Here is a 21909-nt window from a genome sequence, read left to right as displayed (position 1 = left end):
CCTCTACCTCTGGGACCTCCTCCACCTCAGGTTGTCGGGGGGCGTATCAGAATCGTGGTCCTGCGCATAAGATCTGCGCATGTGGGATGACACGGATGCGTGTCTGGATGGCCATGGAGGTACTAAAAAAAAAGCATGGGCAGAGTCTCTGACTCTATTGGATCTTGCCCAACTCGGCACCGGGGAGCGGCACCGGGAGGCGTACCGGTACCTGGAACGAGATCCAGACCTGCAACCAGAACGGTGCCGGGACGTCGACCGAGATCTCGAGGCTCGAGGAGAGTCTACGGGAGTCACGTACCTGTCGCGGTGCCGGGAGTCGGAACAGTGCCAATAGTAGCGGGTCAGCGAATGGGATACCGACCTGTGCAGCGAGTGCGACCAGTACCGATGAGGAAATCAGCACCGGGACTGCAAGTAGTGTCGGGTGTGCCGACGGGACCTGGAGCGTCTGCGGGACCGTGATCATGAACGGTGCCGCTCTGCTGTGCTGACAGAGGACGGGGTCAGGCAGCATCAACTCTGTCATGGCAATGAGATCCCTCGCCGTTCGTAATGTCTCCGGCGTGGAGGGAACAGCAGGCTCAACCACAGTGCATACTGGGGAGCTGTCAGGCACCGGATTCGACGGCCCTCGTGGGACTGGGATCAATGGTACCGAGGTCGTCAGAGCTTCGGTAGGTGTCGGTGCCGGGCGATCCGACTTAGACGAGCTCTCTGGCTGCGGTGCAGTTGGCACGGAAGCAGCAGGAGCAGTAAGCTCAACCATGGCACATGCTGGGGAGCCGTCAGGCACCGGATTCGACGGCCCTTGTGGGACCGGGATCGACGGTGCCGACGTCGTCGGTGCCTCAGCAGGTGTCGGTGCCGGGTGATCTGACTTAGACGAGCTCTCTGGCTGTGGTGCAGTTGGCACAGAAGCAGCGGGAGCAGTAAGCTCTACCACGGTGCGTGCCGGGGAGCTGTCAAGCACTGGATTCAATGGCCCTGGGGGACTGGAATCGACGGTGCCGATGTCATCGGTGCCTCTGCAGGTGTCGGTGCCGGTCGATCCGACTTAGACGAGCTCTCTGGCTGCGATGCAGGTGGCACGGAAGCAGCAGGAGCAGGGGGCTCAACCACGGCGCGTGCCGGGGAGCTGTCAGGCACCAGCAGGAATTGTAGGCTCTCTCGACCTCGGAGGAAGGGAGCGGTGCCGAGTCGACCGGTGCTGGCGACCGCCGGTGCCGAAAGGCCTTGGCAGTACCAGCGGGGTCCGGTGCCGAGGAGGCGTTTCTGCCAGCCGCTTGATCATCGCTCAGTGCCAAAGGTGGAGTGGTAAGTGAAAGTCCCGCTCCTTTTTGTTCTCGGCTTAAAAGCCTTGCAAATGGGGCACTTAGCTGTCAAGTGTGATTCCCTGAGGGACTTCAAACAGGAGTTGTGTGGATCTCCCTTCAGCATCGGCTTCTGGCAGGCCGAGCCCATTTTAAAACCCGGTGAGCCGTGCATGGGCTCCGGCACCGGGTGCAGGGAAGGGGCTACTTCCTGAACCCCGATAACTATTACTAAACTAACTATGTTAGCAAAGAAAAAACATATAACTATACAAATATATATATAAAAGGATTATAACTGCATAACTATATACGAGAACTACGAGTAGCTAGGGAAGTGGAGGTCAGCTAAGCCGCACTCCACTGTTCCAACGACCGACACGGGCGGTAAGAAGGAACTGAGGAGCGGGTGGGCCGGCAGGGGTATATATCGAGCACCATGATGGTGCCACTCTAGGGGGCGACCTACCGGCCCACTGAGTTGCTAGGGTTTTTCCGACGAATGTGCACGCGCGGCGCACACACCTAACTGGAATGGATATGAGCAATCACTCGAAGAAGAACCCAATTTAGCTTTTTGACCAGAATGCATTTGCTGCAGCAGCAGCTGGGGAAAAAGCTTTTATTTGTACTTGAAGCAATTCTAATATGGAACAACAAAACAGAAATATGGAACTATTGATGCATTTTTTTACATTTTTCAGAGTATAACCACACTAAGCTTGGATAGCAGAGATATCCAAGGGGTGAAGAACTGTTACATTATTCAGCATGCTGTGGGCAGTAGAAGTACAGCGGGCTGGTTAGCTGGAGCAGTATATTGAGGGGAGGGAAAATACCAAGGCATACCCTAGAGAGATCCAAAGCCAAAGAATCTGTCAAGTCAATCTTTCTATCCCAACGGGCAGACAATTTTCTTTTCCATACAATATTAGACATCCCAATCCCATTCCCCACAGTAAATCTGTAACAAACAACTTCATCAATGAAGTACTTCAAAAACATTAATTCTTACAAAATAGAGAAACATGATGCCTGAGAAAACTAAGGCACAGAGTAGTTAAATGCACATGGAGTTAGGAAGTTCTTGGCTCCCAGTTCTGTGCTCAGAACACAAACAACTCTTTTTCCAGTACAAAAATTGAAGGCAAGTTCCAAAATCGTGAGACACATTTAGATCATTTTAGAAAAACACAGAACAGAGAACTTTTAGATTCCTCCAGTAAAATACAAACGATTGGCAACACTTACGAAGGCTGAACTCCAAAACTAAGGATGGAATGGAATTCTGAAGTAAAGTCTCCCATTCCTTTGTTGATTAAACATGGAGCATTTTGCTTCTCTCCTTCCAGAAAAAAAATGAGATCATATTAAAACACAACTGCATCAATATACACAGACTTCCCTTTTCTTTTAAACTGCTTTTGAAATAATTATAGCAGACCACTGCTTTCTCACCAGCCAATCTGTGTTCTAAACCTCCTTCTTAAATAGCATTTTCTTCTGTTCTCAGAAATTTGGGGCACAAAAGCAGTGATTGGCTGGTAGGGGAGACAGTGAGAGAAACAGCCAAAGAGAATTGTCCTGCTAAGTATGGGTCCCTGGAATGTGTCAATATTCTATAACTAAGCATATTGATGCTTTCTGCAATATTCATAGATAGATTTATTTTTGGCCTTTTATTTTAAATTCCCCTCTTCATTTTCATAGAATTCCCAGTAAAACATTTTAATCCAAAAAAGCCTGATAGGGTCTTTGAGTTGTGTTCCTGCTGGTCCTGCCAAGTGCATGTTATAATATGGTCTTCCAAGGGGGTCAGGGAAAGGAGTTATTAAATTTCTGGAAATGTTGTAAGCATAAATATCTGGAAATGTCAGAAGCTTAGCAAAGGCTGACTTTGCTTCTCAAACATATGGCACCATAAAGCTGGTGATATCCATTGTGGGCACATGGATCAGAGTATGATCTAAGGGGTATCAGGTCTTTTCATATAAATCAAAAGGCTTTAGGGCAATGCAGATTCCTGGTGTCTCCTGGACACCAAGACTTGTTGATACCAGAGCCAGAGTTTCCAGAGTTACTGTACAGGCATTATATATTTTTGCTTCACTGTAGGTAGTGATGATCTCTAATTCCAATGAGTTAATGTTAACGTTCTTATTTAAAGCAACAGAGTAATAAGTGTGAAGCTCTATGCATAAGTAGACCTATGCTGCACTATGCGAAAGCACCTCTCCTTTTATTCTGACTGAGTGATTACTCAAACAGAACAAGGTCAAGTTTCACTTTACAGTTCTCAGCACAGTCACATTCACTGAATACCTTATTGTAGAAAGTCACAGTCCTTCCAGTCATAAGAAAGTGGAAGTACACATGAAGATGCCACTCAGTGAAGTAAATAGCTGTGCCACTGTGCAACATAACCTGAATATGTTTACATAGTGAGTTTCAGTTTTAAAATACGTATCTCACACTGCAAGAGAGTAACCTAAAGATGCCCTTCACTGAAGTGCTGCTTTTAAAGACCTAGACCATCATTTCCTTGAATGTTCTTGAGATAGCTAGGAGGCAGCCATGACTGCAGCTAATGATACCTTATTGGAGCTCTCTTATGCTTCAATTAACTAGTGCAGACACATGGCTGTGTCAAAAATGGTCACTGACTTAAGGGTACTCTGAAAAAGTACATCCATAAGAAATGAATGTATCTAAAAACAGTTTGTTGTATATTACTGACAACTTATGCATGACAGTTGCACAGTCAGACTACGACAGAAGTGTTGCTCAGATTAGGATTGCCTAGAAAATTAACTGAAAATGACCTCTGTTTCTTTTTGGGATGAATAATTACTTTTTAAGGGGAAAAATGTCATCATCCGCTTTAATAAAATTGTTCAAAGATTTAATGCAGTTGCTCATTTATTTAGAGCTATTTTTAAAGCTTAAGGGTAAATTTCTCAAAAGTATGGAATGACTTAGGAGCCTAAATCCCCTGTAAGACGAAGGCCTGGTCTATACCAGAAAATTTAATTGACTTGACTGTGCCACTCAGGGGTACAAAAAATCCACACCTCTGAACTATGTAGTTGAGCTGACCTAATCCCCCACGTGGACAGCGCCAGTTTGACCGAAAAATTCCATCCAACTATCTACCACCTCTCAAGGAGGTGGACAACTTATGACCATGGGAGAAACCCTCCTATCAGCGTAGGTAATGTCTACACTGAAGTGCTATGGTGGCGCATCTGCAGCAGTGTAGACAAGCCCTTGGGCTGCTGTATCACCTAAGCATTTTTGAAATTTTTTCCCTTGATCATCATTTTTCAGAACAGAGGCCTTCAGAGATGAGAAGAGATCATACAATGTGTTTGAATCCTCAGTTCACAAAGGAAAAGTATACTAATACTTAAATTTCTTTTATGTATTTCCTCATAGTGAGACCACATGACTGAAGAATTAAGTAGCAAACGCTGTACTTAAAACACCAGCTGATTATTCTGTATTCAGAACACTTTCTGTTCTACATAAATATTTAAATTTTCTTGCTATAATAATGAAAAATTCAAAGGGTATTTTTCTGGAAATGATCTTAGCGTAAAGCTCAAAAGCTAAGATAACAAACCTTTAGCGTTTTTTGCACTGTACCCCGATATCCTGGCCATGACAATCTCCAACCACCTAGCCAGGGACAGAATTTGAGCTACTGCCTCTGCATCCTCACTGAGAATAGAAATAAAAAAAAACAGTGGTTACGTTAAAACATAGGTAAGCAGATGACCTGAAGCCTAATCTCTGAAAAACATATAGCATATCTCTGTGACAAAGAACAAGTTCAGAGTTAGCATTTACACAACTATTTAGATACCATAAGCAAGCATTAACCTAAACTTTAGAATTTATATTAAGTACTAGAAATACTCTCTCATTGGTAAGAAACCTAAGTGGTCTATGGTATTAGAAATTTTTTCCAAGAACAGATTTTGGATGCCAGGACAGACAACAAGGTGGGCGATCAGTAAGGATTTAAGCAGCCCCATAAAGCAGTTGGAAAGATTATTCAAAAAACTTTCCATCAGAGGTTGGCTCCCCTACAAGCACTAGATAACTTTTATTCCTAGAATCATAAAACAGACTGTCCCTGGAGTTCACCTGCTTATTTTCTGAGTCTGCAAAGGAATAATGGGAATCACAGTGTTGCACAGAGACTTGCAGAGTGGGCAGAGGTACTCTCCATTCTCTAAGTCAAAAATCTGTTCAACATGAAGACGCTGTTGAGAATTCAGCTGCATGGCTTCAAAGTACCTGCAACATTAAAAAGAAAAATCAGCTAGCAAGGAGAACTGCCTCTGTGCAACAGAGAAACAAGAATTTAAAGAGCAAAATGGTATGTCTGGTGTGTACTTTTCTATGCCAACAACCAGATTCCTCTTCTGCTACACAACTAATACATAGATGTTCCACATGCTTGGACAGCAAAACAAAACTAGATCTTTGAACAGGTATGCGAACCAGGTAATTTCAGAGCACCTTCCAGGCAAGAACAGCAGAGAGCTTTCTCTACTTTTAATCTCCATATAAGTGTGTATTTTATTTATTTACACTCAAGCAATTCTGAAATTTGCTACCCCCCCAACATTTTAAACTAATGCTACACCATAAAGCACCTCACACATATACACATATTCCTAGATCATAAATTTAAAGTTAAGCCACAGCATTCAAAGGTAAATATATAAATATCCTATAAATGCTATTTTAACAACTAATAGCATTTCACGGATAAATGTCCATAAGTGACTTATCTGTTGTGAGGATCCAGTCTCACCACCAGATACAAAAATATATCCTTGTTTTTGATGAAGTAAAATGGAAGTGGATTATTTATATTATATTTCAAAGATATCCTTACAGAAAATTCACCTTGGATAGACACCGAACTGTGGTAAAAGTAAATTTAAAAACAAAAAACACAATGAAACCCACATTAAGTATGTGGTCAAAGGAAAGAAAATCAGTTGTTTAATTGAGATAGTTTTCCCAATAAAGAGCAGGAGCAGATTACTTTTCAATGTATATGGGAATACTTTGAGACAGTCTATTAAAATAGGAGATGGTATAATAAGCATGATCTTTTCCAGGTTTCACTGTAAATTTTCTCTATATATGCAGTAAGCCCGCAGATTTCACCCATGGTCTCGATGGCCTGGATACCTCCATTAGTACAGAAAGAACCCAATTTTCAAATCTGTTTGCCTAAAGTTGAGCATCTAAAATCAGCACCTATGTGAAAACCAGATACACAAGCAGCTTACAGATGGATGTGTGTCTAACTTTAGGTCTAAATTTAAACTAAAAATCTTCTAATTAAATGACGATTAAAAGCAATGAAGGAAAAGGCAAGCAAATCTAACAAAGGAAAGATGAAAAAGAACTGAAAAAAATGGTCTCAACATACAAAATTTTTATGAAACTACTCTCTACAAAATCAAAACACGTTTTATCTTTCCAAATTATATAACAGGCAGAAGAGTTGCAATAAATGTAAAATGGAAATTCCATAGGTAGTGCATACATTCCAAACACAGTCTGTTAGACAAAGCGTATTTTGCAGTATTTTATCTGCTGTATATATATTCCTTTAAAATGTAAGTGGCAGGCATCCTTTTGAGTAAAACTAATATATTAATGTGTTAGTTATGTAATAAGCAAAAGATTATACTCAAACCTTCTGCAAAATCTAGTATAAGGGAAGAGTCTTCTGTCCATTTATTTCAATCCTATCTACCCACAGAGTGAGTATCAGACGGGCAGCCGTGTTAGTACGTATCCACAAAAAGGAGCCCGGCGGCACCTTAAAGACTAACAGATTTATTTGGGCATAAGCTTTCATGGGTAAAAAACCCATGCGTCTGAAGACGCATCAGAAGTGGGTTTTTTACCCATGAAAGCTTATGCCCAAGTAAAACTGTTAGTTTTTAAGGTGCCACTGGACTCCACAGAGTAAGCTAACTTTTTCTTAATAAGGGCATGGAAACTGGGTTCCAATGTCTGTTGTTCTATTTAGATGCATGTGGATAGGATCTGCCAAGAATAGAAGTCATTCATGTACAATACTCAAGGAACATTTTTCTGTATGATTTTAGGGTGCTTATTTGTTTTATGCTGATATTTACCATAAAACATTAAAAATAGATAAGCACTGAAAGTATAACTAGACTATTTATAGCCAACTGACACATACAAATATAAAAATAAAAAAGCCTCCAAGATATTGTCTGTAACATGTGATATCACAAAGTAACTTATAATAGGGTGATCCAGCTCTTCACATCTTTCTGATATCTCATTGTGATGAAATTTCTAACTTTATTTTTCACAGCTGAAATGAATCTAAGGCTTTTTGTCAATATTTGTGTGTCTTTCTAACCAACATGTTACTCATTGTGATATAAAAGCATTGATAGACAAAAAGCCCTTCGTAGTCGAGTCTGTAAGTATTTCAGTCTAGAGGAAATTGTAGGCCTTCTTTGGTCCTTACGTGTAGTCAGGCCTGGTCTAGTGACATGTATGCATGGTTAAAGATTATGTGCTGTGTAACTCTCTTGGAGATTTATCAGAGTCCCTTGTTGGATACCTTAAGAGCATGATGCAAGTCCCATTTAGGAGAGCTGACTTCTTGCTCTTGACCAGTTTTACCCCACTTGGACTATTCTTTAGGCCAATGGGGACTAGGCTCCTCTTGTTGGTTTCTGAGACTGCTCTTGTACCAGATTTCTTTGATTTTTTCTGGTTGAGTACTTGGACTGGCTGACTTCTTATTTGAACGTCAATATTTTGTATTGTTGTGCTGGTATACTCTTAGAAACTTTAGACACCAATTTCAGATAAAATATGAAAAAGAGTATTGCAAAGATAGCCTCTTACTTCTGCCAGCAGGCTGCATGCATTACATGACCACAGCTTCCTGTATGGGTTCCACATGACAAATCTGGATCTATGAAAAGAGGATCTAATGTATCTGGAAAGACAGAAGGGGAGCAAAAAGATTAAAAGAATACTAGTGTACATTTGGTCAATACAGACAAAAACCCCACTAAGTTTTCATTTTTCCACAGTAAGCACATTCAAGTTAAAAATCTGGTTTTGCAAACTTCTTTATAATAATGCCCTGACAGGTGAACACAAGCAAAAACTATGCTGCCACAGTTCTACCCCTTGTTCCATCAAGCCCTATCTTAATGTGAAATTACTAAAGAAAAAAAATGAAATCTGAAATCAATGGTCAGTCAATAAATGAACATCCTTCTCTGTTGAATTATCTTTTGGAAAAAGGCATCAGAGTGTTCAATCACTTTATCTGCCTGGGATTTCAGCTGTACTGTCTTTGTTCCAGTATTTGGTGATGGAGGTGCTTTGCTGACTGAGGTCAGCAACAGAAGATTCTCCAAATGATCACCTACACTTTCAACAGTAAATATCACGAAGTTGTTGTGAAAAAAAGGTTACCAGCCTTCCGTAGCTTGTTTTTTGAAATGTGTTGCTCAAGTCCATTCCAATGTAGTTGTGTGCTAGCCTCGAGCACTGCCACCCAGCGGCAGCTCCAGGTACCAGCGCTCCAAGCGCATGCCTGGGGTAGCAAGCCATGGGGGGAGCCCTGCTAGTCCCCGTGAGGGTGGCAGACAGGCAGCCTTCAGCGGCATGCCTGCGCGAGGTCCGCCAGTCCTGCAGATTCAGCGGCAATTCAGTGGAAGGTACGCCGAAGCCGCGGGACTGGCGGACCTCCTGCAGGCAAGCAGCCGAAGCCACGGGACCGGGGACCTCCCGCAGGCAAGCCGCCGAATCCGCAGGACCGGGGACCTCCCACAGGCAAGCCGCCGAAGGCAGCCTGCCTGCTGTGCTTGGGGTGGCAAAAAAGCTAGAGCCACCACTGCTGCCATCAGAAAGTATTTCCCTCAGTGGTATCTATCGAGTCATCTCTGGGGCCCCCTGGAGTCGCTGGTATATAGGGCTAGACTGCCCCCTCAGTTCCTTCTTGTCAGCTAACTCCAACAGAGTGACAGGCAGGAGGGGGAGGTAATGAGCAACACATCTCAATGAACAACAGTTATGGAAGGTTAGTAACCATTTTTGCTTCTTCGAGTGCTTGCTTGTGTCCATTCCAATGTAGGTGACTCTGAAGCCGTTGCACCAGTGGAAGGTTCGGAGTTCATTGGCATGCTGACTGCAACACCACTCGGCCGAAACCCACATTGTCTCTGGCTTGTCGGGTGATGGTGTAATGCAGTGGTTTTCAATTAGGGGTCCGGGGCTTCCTAGGGGACCGTGAGTAGGTTTCATGGGGTCCACCAAGCAGGGCCAGCATTAAAAAGCCAAGGCAGAAAGCTGAAGCCTGACTTTATGGCGCTGAAGCCCTGGGCCCCACTACCCAAGGCTGAAGTGAAAGTCTAAGCAATGTAGCTTTGCAGGGCTCCCTGTGGTGTGGGGCCCCAGGCAATTGCCCTGCTTGCTATTCCCTAATGCCAGACCTGGCTTTTATATGCAGAAAACCAGTTATTGTTGCACAGGTGGGCCGTGGATATTTTATAGTGTGTTGGGTGGGCCTCAAAGAAAAAGGTGGAGAAGGTTGACTGACTACCACGTTGCCGCTCTACAGATGTCCGGAATTGGAACTTGCACCACAAACGCCTCAGATGATGCTTGAGCTCTTGTAAAATGGACTGTCGGGGAGGACCCAGGACCTTCGCTAGGTCGTAGCATGTGTGGATACAGGAAGTGAACCATGATGAAATTTTCTGGGCCAAGACTGGACAGTCTTTCACTCTGTCTGCATTGGCTATGAAGAGCTGAGTGAATTTCAGAAAGGGTTTCGTCCTTTCTATGTAAAATGCTAGTGCATGCTTGGAGTCTCTGTTCCTCCTTGTTAGCATGTGGTTTGAAGTAGAAGATTGGTAGGAAGATATCCTGGTTACTACGGAATTGTGAGATCACCTTTGGCAGGAAGGCCAGGCGCACATCTTGTTCTTGAAGTCGACAGTGTACAGTGGTTCTGAATTAAGAGCTTGGATCTCTGAGACCTTTCTGGCAGAACTAATGGACCAGGAAGGCCACCTTCCAGGACAAGCAGAGCAAGGAGCAACTTGCCAGCAGTTTGAATGGGGTACTTGTTAGCCTTGCCAGCACCAAGTTGAAGTCCCAGGGACGGAATGGGTGGCATACCTGGGGGTATAGCCCCTTCAACCCTTAAAAAAAAATGACCACAGATTGCATTCAAGACGATCGACCAGCCATTCACCCACAGGTGAAAAGGCCGAGATTGCAGCTAGGTGAAACCTAATAGATCAGAGATTCCCTAACCGTGGTCCGTGGGTGAATGGACCACTCATGATGGTGGGAAAAGGATCTGCTGAGATGATACACTAACTCGTTCTGCAACCCTGGGAGGTAAAAGGCTTTGAGGTGGATTCAGTGAGCTATGCAGAATTCCTATAAGCAAAGAGCTTCCTAGGATAGGAGACAGGAGCGTGCTCTGCCCTGTTTATGTAAAATATTGCTGTTGTGTCATCTGTAAGGACCGACATGCAGTTGCCCTCCAATTGGGGTTGGAATGCCTGGCAGGCTAGGCGCATGCCCTCAGTTCGCTCACACCGATGTGTAACAACAGCTCTTCCATGGACCACAGGTCCTGAGCGTCCCCAACTGGGACCCCTCTTACCATCACCGATGCATCTGTAACAAGAGACGTTGACAGCTGGGGTCTCAGGACTGGGATTCCTGCACATACTGTCTGGGGAGTCTAGTCACCAAAGGAAGGTGGAAATCACCAATGGGGGAAGCAAGACCACCCTGTCCAGATCATGTCGGCTCGGTGCGTAAACAGACACTAACCAAGCCTGGAGAGATCAGAGCCATAGTCTCACCTGATGCCATATGCCCCAGGCACTTTAAGCAGTTCCTTGCTGTGGTGATGGGGTGATTCCTCGGGTGCTCTCTGAGGACCCTCCGAGTTCTGAACTAGTTTTCTGGAAGAAAAGCTCTGGCCTAGGTTGAGTCAAGGATTGCCCCAACAAATTATATTCTTTGAACCTGGAAAAGGATGGATTTCTGCATGTTTATTAATAGTCCCAGATCCTGAAAAGCTGACAGTATTAACTGGACATTTGCCTCCGTGGACTGACCTTTGATCAGCCAGTTGTTGAGGTAAGTGTAGACCTGAACCCCTTGTCTTCTCAAGAAGGCTTCAACTGCCATGCGCTTCATGAACACTCGAGCGGCCGCTGACAGGACGAATGGGAGCACAGTAAATTGGTAGTGCATGTGATTCACAACGAATCATAGGAACCTTCCGTGTTCCCGAAAGATTGCAATATGAAAATATGTATCCTTCAAGTTGAGGGCAGCGTACCAATCCCCTGGATCCAGAGAAGGGATAATGGCAGCTAAGGAGACCATATGCAACTTCAGTTTCTCCATGAATCAGTTGAGGTTTCGCAGGTCCAGGACCTGTTTGAGATCACTGTTGGACTTTGGAATTAGGAAGTAACAGGAGCAGAACTCCTGGCCCCTCAGCTCCAATGTAACCTTACAAGGCACCAACCCTGATGAGCAACTGCACCTCCTGGACCAGAAGCTGCTCATGAGAAGGGTTCCTGAAGAGGGCGAAGGAGGGAGAGTGGGAAGGAGGAAAACAACTGAATTGAAGGGTATATCCCAGTTCTATTATGCAAAAGCACCCAGCAATCTGAGGCAATATGGGCCCATGCCCGACATAAGTGGGATAACTGGTTCACAAATACAGGGGAAATCAGATCCACACATTGTCCTGGTATTCCACCCTTGTGCGTCCCATCAAAAGGCCTGTTTAGACCACACCATGTCTCAGTGGGCGGGGGAGGCCTGGCACCGGGACAGATGATGACTGGACAGAGGCCTCCTCTTATAGCCTCTACTCCTTCTCCTGCTACAGTCTTGTCTCTGCTGTGGCAAGCAGAAGCGGGTTGTCAGTTGGAGCTTATCGTGCTTCCCTGGGGTTCCATATACCGGCTCCCTCCAGGATTTCAGGGTGGCTCTTCTTGTCTTGCAGAGTCTGTTTGCTCAGAAAAGAGCAACTTGCCTTCAAATGGAATGTCCTGCACAGTCTGCTGCATGTCATAGGGTAACCCCGAGGACTGAAGCCATGAGCTTCTTCTAATGACCACAGCTGATACCATGGATCAGGTTGCAGAATCTGCCATGTCCAAAGCTGTATGAAGGGATGCTCTTTGCCACTGATTTCCCCTCTTCAGCTAGGACTGAGAACTCACCCCTGAACTCCTGCGGCAAAAGCTCCTTGAATTTTGCCACTGCACTCCAGGAGTTGAAATCATACTGGCTCAGGAGCATTCGCTGGTTTAGCATCCTGAACTGGAGGCCGTCAGTTGAGTACACCTTCCTGTCAAAAAGGTCTATTTTTTTGGCATCTTAGGCCTTGGGAGTCAGCCTTTGCTGCTCCTGCTCATTTTCAGCTGAAACAACTGAGCCAAGTGGTGGTGGTGGTGGGGAAATGTGTGAACATAAATTCATACCCCTTGGGAGGGACAGAATACTTTTTCTTCATCCTCTTTGCAGTAGGTTGGAGGGACACAGGGGTCTGTCATAAGGCCTTGATGGGGTCCAAAATGGCATCGTTCAAAGGCAGAGCCACCCACGATGGCCCTGAAGCCGTTAAGATGTCCACCGAGGCGTGGAAGGATAGTGGGATCTCCTCCACCTGGATACGCAGGTTCTGGGCTATCCTCTTGAGGAGCTCCCGGTGTGCCCTGTAGTCATCCTGGGAAGGTGCTATACTTGTTCCCACCAGTGCCTTTACCAGTAAGGAGCCTTGTTCCTCAGCCTCTGCAACAGCTAAATCCTGTGGTGCTGGGTTTTGCAGTTCGGTACTGGGCTTGGTTATCGAGGCCTGGTCCCTGCTCCAAGGTAGGTGGTGCAAGAGCTCTTGACTCCAATGCAACCGAGTAGGACCTCCTCGAGTGTAGACCCTGGACTGGCTGAAAAGCCTAGGAATTCCACAATGGCCACTGTAGTGGCATCTGCCACTGCCCTGGTGGCCAGACTGTCAGTGGGATGCCCTCATTCATCTCAGCCATTGGGTATCGCTAAGGCTAAGATTATGTCATGGAGGTTGTGGAAGTCACGGAATCTGTGACTTCCAGTGACCTCTGTGACATCGGGGGCCTTACAGCTGACCAGCCTCTGCCCGCAGCGGGGGACCCTCAGCAGCCCAGTTTCTGCTGGCAGTAACCAGAGCTTCCCAGCCATCACTGCTGGCAGTGGGTCCCCACTGCAGCAGCTCAGCCGCAGCGAGCCGCCAGGGACCCCGTGCAGCTCCCAGCCACCAGCTGCGGCACCAGAGGGACCCCCGAGCTGCTCAGTGGCCAGGGGGCCCCCACAGCTCCCCAGCCTCTAACCTTGGCATGGGTCCCCCACAGCTCCCCTGCTGACATGGGTGGCAGAGAACTACCCTCCTCCCACACCAAGCCTCACAGGGTGGCAGGGGGACCCCTCCCAGACCCTGGGAAATGGGGTCCCTGCAGCTGCCAGCCACTGGAGCCTCTTCCCTTCCCATTTTATCAGGGATGTTTTTTGTAGAAGTCAAGGTCAGGTCATGGCTTCTGTGATTTTGTGTTGACTTTTACTAAAAATATCCATGATAAAATTGTAGCCTTAGGCATTGCTAATCGAGCGGTTTCTGCTGCTGCAGGAAGTGTACAATTCCACCTCAGAGTCTGACTTTGAGGAGTCGTTTCTTGGTGCCCAGGTGCTGACCAGTGCCGGAGAACAGTACCAGGAGGGAGGAGATCAGTGCAGTGACATTATTGCTGGCTTATCCTTTGACGGTACATGAGGTCTTGGTGCCGTGGCAGTCCTCGCCTCCAGTTCCACCGTTATCAGCTCCTGAATGGCTGGGGATGGTAGCACCAGGGCTGTCAAACTCCAGTAGCTCTCTCTTGGCGGAGAGTCCAAAGGTGCTGGACTCAATGGTGTCCTTCCCAGGCTGGAGTCAATGGTACCATATGTACCACTGGCATCTCTGAGTGGCCCAGCACGGGTTGCACTTTGTCAGCGTCTCCATGCCCCTCAGAACTTGGTGTTGGGGAATGCCCTCAGTCAGTTTTTCTCTGCTTCTTTCTTGGTGCTGGCGATGGAGAGTGATGCCGAGAATCTCATGCCAAAGCTGGCACTAAAGATGAGTGTCAGTGCTGAGAGCCCTCCCTGGGCCCCAGAAAAGCAGAACAGCACTGCATCCCTCTTAGAGACACCAGGACACTTCTTACTGAAGCCAAAGTACTCAGTGCCATGTAACGTGATTCAGTGCCAAAGGGGGACAAAGTGCTGCTTCCATAAGGAGGAATTTGAGTTAAGTGTCCCTGTCCTCCTCCATTCTGGGCCTGAGGCTCTTGCAAATCCTGCAATGCTCCTGCACGTGGATCTCCCCCAAACACTTGAGACAGCTGAAATATCGGTCACTAACCAGTATCAGCTTATGGCAGAATGCACACCGCTTGAACCCTGGGGACCAAGGCATACCCCCGTGCCAGGGAAGGGCTAATCCTGCTAAACAGAATCAGCTACTAACTGAAACAAACTCTAGATAAAGAGCTATCTACAGATAATCAACAAAGTCCACTGAGAGAGGTACGTGCAGGAAAATGCAAGGACAAGCAGCAGTTCCAGTGACTGTCCCGGGTGGTAAGAAGGAACTGAGGGGGCGGCGGGGCCCTATATACCAGCACTATGAGGGTGCGAGTCCAGGGGGCACCAGAGCCAACCCAATGGATACCACTTAGGGGAAAACCAAAACCAAAACCACACCACTTTCCAGTGTAGGTGTGTGCTCACCCTGAGCATTGTCACTGGAATGGATATGAGCAAGCATTTGAACTACTGTACCAAATCCAAAAGCAAAGACTATCTTTTGATTGCCTTATGTAATTCTTAACATACAAGAAATCATTGGCAACACCATTATGAAAACTTAACAGATTCTGTTGTGTTGCAATATGCAGTCTGGACAGGATTTAATTTTTCAGAAAAAGGTGAATTGTACAGAATTGAATGGCAATAGTTCTACCCAGCTTACATAAGAAGTTCTTTCTGTTTGAACACATATGCTTGCACTATAACATGAACACAAAAAGTAGAAAAGAATTTGAAGTAAGACCCCTGCTTGCATGAGGTCATGCATCTATCGAAGTGGGTATTCACCCACGAAAGCTAATGCTCCAAAACGTCTGTTAGTCTATAAGGCGCTACAGGATTCTTTGCTGCTCTGCTTGCATGTAATAGTAAACTATACCTTACAGGTGCTAGAAGTCAAGTGAAGAATGTGATAATATAATGCACCCTGGTGTCAGACCACTTTTATACTGGTGTGAACATATACACAGGCATATACACTTTCCCCACTCTGCAGCACTCCAAGTGTGGGGGGGAAGAGGAGAATCACTTAAAGACCTGTTCCTTTAGGTGAGCTACAGAAGAACTAAATACGCTGCTAAAGGGGAGCTAAAATATCTATCTGCAAGTGGCCTTGGGCAAGTGAAGATTTGTTTCCTTCTTTCCCCAACTACTTTGGTAACCTGGCATCCTATTACAGGAAGGATTTGAGAAAAGTTAGTAGAGATGAGCTTCACTGGATACAATGGCATCTTTATTGGTGATTTAACCTAAATTTTTGGTACCAAGATGTGTTTGTAAAGCACCTGGAAAATGGGGCCCTTATCTACGACTAGAGTCCCTAGGCACTAGCATATTACAAACAATAAAGAAAAAACAGTTAAAAAAAGGATGTTATTGGTTCATCTTTCTACACACTCCAGTGTTTGGGCCATTCTTCTTGTGTTTATGATAACAAACTTGAATAAGCAGGATTTGTACAAATGACTGGTTGGGGTTTATAACAAGACAGGGACAGCTAATTAAAAATCAGTTTCTACAGTTGGATCAATATACAATAGAGAGAAACAGCCACTCATCTTTTATCTTCAGAGCTAGAATACATGCTCTTTGGTTTAAGGAACAAAACTCAACTGCTTCAGCAAATTAACCTGGAAGATTAATCTGTACCATTTTATTTACTCAAAGTAGGAGTCATGTACACATGGAATTCATCTTTGTTTTACAAGGGAGAATGGCAGTAAATTCTCCTCCACAGCTGATTTTCAGTTTTATGGCAAGGATTTTAAGCCCATCTAAAATATATGACTAAAATTCTTAGCTAACTTTTCATTAAAAAAAGTAATTATTCAGTCATCTGATTGGCTGAAAGTGTTAAACATCACTGAAGTGAGTTCTAAGAAGAGAACAGCAACAGCTGATGTTCTCAGCTGAAGAGATATACCTACCACCTGAGAGTTCAAGAGTTTTCCCCCTGTGCTGAGTTAAGGCAGTGGATTTCTGGACACAAGCTGATAATACCATCGCAGCACTCTCCAGCCTCACTTCCTGCTCCTCCTGACATAGAATACAGGTCAACACTTCCTTTTCAGTAATAGATGGACCTCGCTTGGGTCCCAAGACAATTTTAGAAGAATCAATGGCCAAAGGTATGCTGTAAGAACATCAAAGACAAAGATCAACAAATGATTAGCAGACTCCCTGTATTGAAATTAAGATCCTCTTGAAGGCATCTAAAACCAAAATTTACTGCTTTTATTTAACAGTAACTTTACTGCAAAAATCCTTACGTAAACGTACCAGAATTGCTTCAGTCACCACTGAAATGCAACCATCTTTAAGACGGAATGTGGCAGCTATCTATTATGGTATACTGAAATAAATCCCGTTTATTGTTTGATGATGCCACAAATTTACTTCCATTTTTCAGGCAAGATGCAAAGAGAAATAGTTAAGAGGGTGCTTCCTTACATTTACATGTTTGAGGATGTCTTATAGGTCTTGAATTTTTAAATGACAAAGCAGGCAGAAATTACTGTATTGGTTTTTGATCATTCATCTGAGTTATCTTGTTCTCCTCCTTTTATCTTATGCACCCTCTTTTTCACAAATCATACATTAGGCTGGATCTACAGTAGGACTGCTTTGTCAATATAGCTATGCTGGTCATAGTATAAAAGTGCTCCTGGTCTGGACATAGCTTATACTAGCAAAATTGTATTTTTACTTGCATATTTTATTCCAGGCCTTCCTCCCCAAGCAAAATAAGCTACCTTGGCTAACACACTGTTTTGACTGTTTAACTGCATCTACAGCAGGAACTTTCACCAGCACAGCTATATCAGACATAAATCATATCTCATTACAACCCAGATTGACAAATTTTGTAGTGCAAACTTGGAACACTCTCTCTCTCCCTGTCTCGCACATGCAGTCACCATTGCTCCTACTCAAGCCTGACAATTCTGCTCCTAGCATCAACTAGACACAGTCACTCATGAATGACAAGAGAAGCTTCCTATTGTGGTTGAATCTGAATTTCAGTCCCCTGAATTGGAGCACATTTTGTTCCCACTAGACCCACTTTAAAATAATAAAACAAAATCCCCACACTTCACATGACTAAAATTTAGCAGATAGACTATAATGTAACCAGATAGCCAAGATAACATAGGGACTAAAAGAGATGGATAAGTACGAAGTCTTTATTATAAATACTACAAAATGAGGAACAAAGATTGTGCAGTAAAAAGCAGGATTTGTCATACTGGGTCAAATCATTAGTTCATCAAATTCAGAAACTAATGTGGCCAGTATCTGATGCTTCAATGGAAGGCAAAAGAAATCCACAATGCACCTGGCACCTAGGCAAATAAATGCTGTACAAGAGGACTTTTTTCCTGAACCTTATAGTGATCAGTCTGTGCACTACAGCAGAGGATTTGAGTATCTCTGTTCTGGGATGTGTAATTACATGTGATTGCTGATCATAACATTTAAAATATGACTTTTTTTTAAGTCTTTATTTCTTTTCCTTCTATAATTATAAAGAGACCAAACAGTTCTGGGGATTAATGATGTACAAAATCACATTCTGACAAAAAGCAGTTTGGGTTATGAGCGCAATAAGTTATTTTTTTTTCAATTTACCTGTTTCTGGGTAGGACCTTATATGTTAAGTTCTGCTGAATTAAACACTCAAATTAGGTCTTCAAAAAGAAAGCCCATTATCATCTAAGCTATAGTAACATCAACTAGAGGTGTTTTATAATGAAGTCATTGTTTTCTGAAATGTTAGGTAACATATCATCTTTTACCTGAAGAATATTTTTCCATAGTTCATCTTATGTAGCAAGCAGGTCTGGTGTCTCCCTAACTGATTTGGCCTTCTGACATTAGCATGTAGCTGCTAGTTTACACAGGATTCTCTAAACCAGGGCATTGAAAAATATAAGTAGTAAGAGATACAGGGTTTCTGATTGGGATGATGCACTTTATCCACCAACTGCACTATTAAACCTTATGTAGCTATAACTGCTTTTTAGGAAATTAAATTTTTCCATCAAAACTCTGGATATCTGTCTTGTCTCACCTCTCCTCCTCCATAACAGAGTCCTCTCTTCCCTGTGTCTCTTGTGTGTTTTCATACAGGAGTTTATGAGTTTCAATGAAATTCCTCTGTAAAGCAGACATCTGGGCCATTATCTTCTGGCGATGCAGCCTGGCAGCTTCTGCCTTCCTCTTCCGTTCAGCCTTCTCTTTCTCTTGAGTGCTCTGAGTCTTATTAGGAAACAGTAGTAAAAATTAGAGACTAAGAAGAACAACTAAAAAATACCAAGTAGTATTCTCAAAAGTAGAATTCTAACTGCTCCCATCAAATTTCCCAATAAACTGGGCATCCCATGATGGTAAAAAAAAGCAAAACCCAGAACAATCTAAAAGTTGTAAAACAAATCTTAAAAGCTGATCAGGCTCTCAAGGCATTAGTATAGCATGTTTATGAATTCAAAAATACAGAAAGTTTTAATTAAAACAACTGAAACACCAGTCATCCTTTATTTACTTAAGACTCAAATTCAAAATTACACAATACCCTTGCAAAAGATGAAATCATCAAAATAACCTGACTTATACAGTGTAATCAAAGCAGCCCAATTCTTGTTCACCCTTTTACCAGCGTTAGCTAAATGTTGAGTAGATCTTACAGTTAATCAAGTCAGAGCTACATTTTGATGGTCTGAAACAGATTAGAAGATTGACCTGCTGATGGCTAGTGTACATTTTACAGCTGTTTTTAAGCGGACCCCTATTTCTCAGCATTGGACAAATACACCACGAAACCAATGATATTTTAATCCTCTGGACAGATGACTTAAGCTCCCTCACAAATTTCTATCACAATTTCAACCACCACCACCGTCCATTAAACACTCTCTTGAACACTTCCACATGAGCATCCGCTTCAATAATAGAACCCTACAGACAAATTATATACATAAGAAGCCCATATATCACCACACCTACCTTCACAGATCCAGTAACCACCCCCAGAAATCAGTTATCTACAGCCAGGCACTCTGAGCAGCAAGTCCAGGATATACACCTTACTAGCCTCAAAACCACCCTCACCAAAGAAGGCCAATCCACCAGAGAAGTAGCTTGTATCATGGAACAGATCACCCAAATATCTCAAGAGAATCTGCAATACAGAAATAAAACTCCCTCCAACTGCACACTCCAGTTATCACTTGCTACCCCAAACTGGGGATACCCATATGGGGTATCAAACAACTACAACCCAAACTCAATAGGGATCCCATAATGAAAGAAATCTTCCCCTCTTCTGGCCTTCAAACAACCTCTCGCCCCAACCTCTCCAAGCTCATCATTAGAAGCAAGCTCCCCAGAGACCAGGACACACCAACTCAAAGCATCAGACACTGCCAGAATAGATGCAAAACCTGCAGCTGTATCTCCACTACAATGATCAAACACCTTCCACAACGCACCTTTCAAGATCCATGAGTCCTACATATGCCTATCACAACATGTGATTTACCTCATCCTTTACCCTAAATGCCCCAATTACAACTATGTAGGTGAAACCAGACAAGCACTATGATCATGAATCAACTTACACACAAAAATGATAAAAGACAACAACCATCACATCACCTGTGGGTGAAAATTTTTCACAAAGTGATCATGCTACATTTGAGATATCAGTCCTCATCCTCAAAGAAAACCTGCACAATACTTTCAAAACATGAGCCTGGGAGCTTAAATTCATAACCTTGCTAGAAATTAAAAATTATGAACCAAAGAGAGAGACTGGATTTATGGTTTATTACAACAATCTATAAGCCACTAACAAACCCCAGCTGCTTCCCCCTGCCCCTCCTTTCCTCCCTATGATGAGAGGGATTTCAGCAGGTCACTTCAGTTTGAATGGTCCCTTGATATGTGTGTTAACTACTATGCTAAGTAAACTGTTCCATCTTGTATTTAGCTGTGACACTCTGAGTACATTTTCCAGACCTGAAGAAAGGTTCTGTGTAAGCTTGAAAGCTTCTCTCCCCCACCAACAAAGTCACTCCAATAAAAGATACTACCTCACCCACCTTGTCTTTCTAATATCCTGGGACCAATACGGCTACAACACTGCATAAATCAAACCATGCACCACCCCTTACAACTCCACCTATGGCCCAAGGAAGCACACATTAAATATCTATCAAATTCCAACTAAATGTTGGCATGCAGTAGAGTTAGTGATAAGAGGAAAGATTTCTTCTTGTTCTTTTGCAGTTGTTGTACTGTAACAAATTCTCTACGGAAACCATGTAGCTATCATTATCAGGGTGAAACAAGTGAACAGTAAGCACCTACTTTTCAAACTTGCGTATCTAACTTTGGATTTAAGTACTTAAACCACAGAATCACAGAACTGAAGGGACCTTGAGGAGTCATCTTACCCACTGGGCTGAGGTAGGACTGAGTATACCTAGGCCATCCCTGATAGGTTGTGAAATCTCCATCTTTGGAGGTTTTTAATAACTGGTTGGACAAATGCCTATCCCAGTACTTAACTGTCCTTGTACCATAGTTAAAAAGTTTTTCCTAATATCTAACCTAAATCTCCCCTGCTATAGATTAAGCCCATTACTTCTTGTCTTACCTTCAGTGGACAAGGAGAACACTCACTCTCCTCTTTATAATGAATCTGAACTGTTTTCAGGTCCCCTCTCAGACTTCTTTTCTCAAGACAAAATATACTCTTTTTTTTTTTTTTTAACAATTCATCATAGGTCAGGTTTTCTAAACCTTTAATAATATTTTTTTTTTAATCTTTCTGGATTTCTCCAATATGTCCACTTCTTTCTTAAAGTGTGGCGCCCAAACCTGGGCAAAATACTCCAGCTGAGGCCTCACCAGTGCTGAGTAGAGCAGGACAATCATCCCTCATATTTTACTGACAACACTCCTGTTAATACACCCCAGAATACCAGTTTAAGACGTTACATCATCACTTAATGCCTAAAACTGCTATTTAGATGCTCAAATATGGATTTAGGTACCTACATTTAAGCACTTGTGTTTGAAAATTGGTCCTTAAAAAACTAAATACAAATGTCTCCCTGTGGAGCATTTCATCAGTTCCTTC

At 43.7% G+C, this 21909-nt stretch overlaps 1 protein-coding gene and 1 long non-coding RNA gene across 7 annotated transcripts in view; one reads left to right on the top strand and one right to left on the bottom strand.

Moving 5' to 3' along the window:
- The window catches only part of UBR1 (ubiquitin protein ligase E3 component n-recognin 1), a 166321-nt gene that overhangs the window by 52177 nt on the left and 92235 nt on the right, over positions 1-21909 (bottom strand). For all 6 annotated transcript variants that reach the window (XR_007774739.1, XM_050956025.1, XM_050956026.1 and 3 more), the window contains 6 exons: positions 18838-19025; positions 16694-16899; positions 8238-8331; positions 5463-5615; positions 4936-5033; positions 2565-2658 (listed from right to left, as the gene is read on the bottom strand). Coding sequence is in view for 5 of the 6 variants with exons in the window: in XM_050956025.1 (XP_050811982.1) it covers positions 2565-2658; positions 4936-5033; positions 5463-5615; positions 8238-8331; positions 16694-16899; positions 18838-19025 (833 nt within the window). In the remaining variant the exon portion in view is untranslated. The remainder of the gene's footprint in view (positions 1-2564; positions 2659-4935; positions 5034-5462; positions 5616-8237; positions 8332-16693; positions 16900-18837; positions 19026-21909) is intronic.
- The window catches only part of LOC127052434 (uncharacterized), a 128545-nt gene that overhangs the window by 20630 nt on the left and 86006 nt on the right, over positions 1-21909 (top strand). The window lies entirely within an intron of this gene.

Source organism: Gopherus flavomarginatus, chromosome 5 (assembly GCF_025201925.1).
Source record: "Gopherus flavomarginatus isolate rGopFla2 chromosome 5, rGopFla2.mat.asm, whole genome shotgun sequence".
Classification (NCBI taxonomy): Eukaryota; Metazoa; Chordata; order Testudines; family Testudinidae; genus Gopherus; species Gopherus flavomarginatus.
This window is presented reverse-complemented; position numbering and strand designations above follow the sequence as displayed.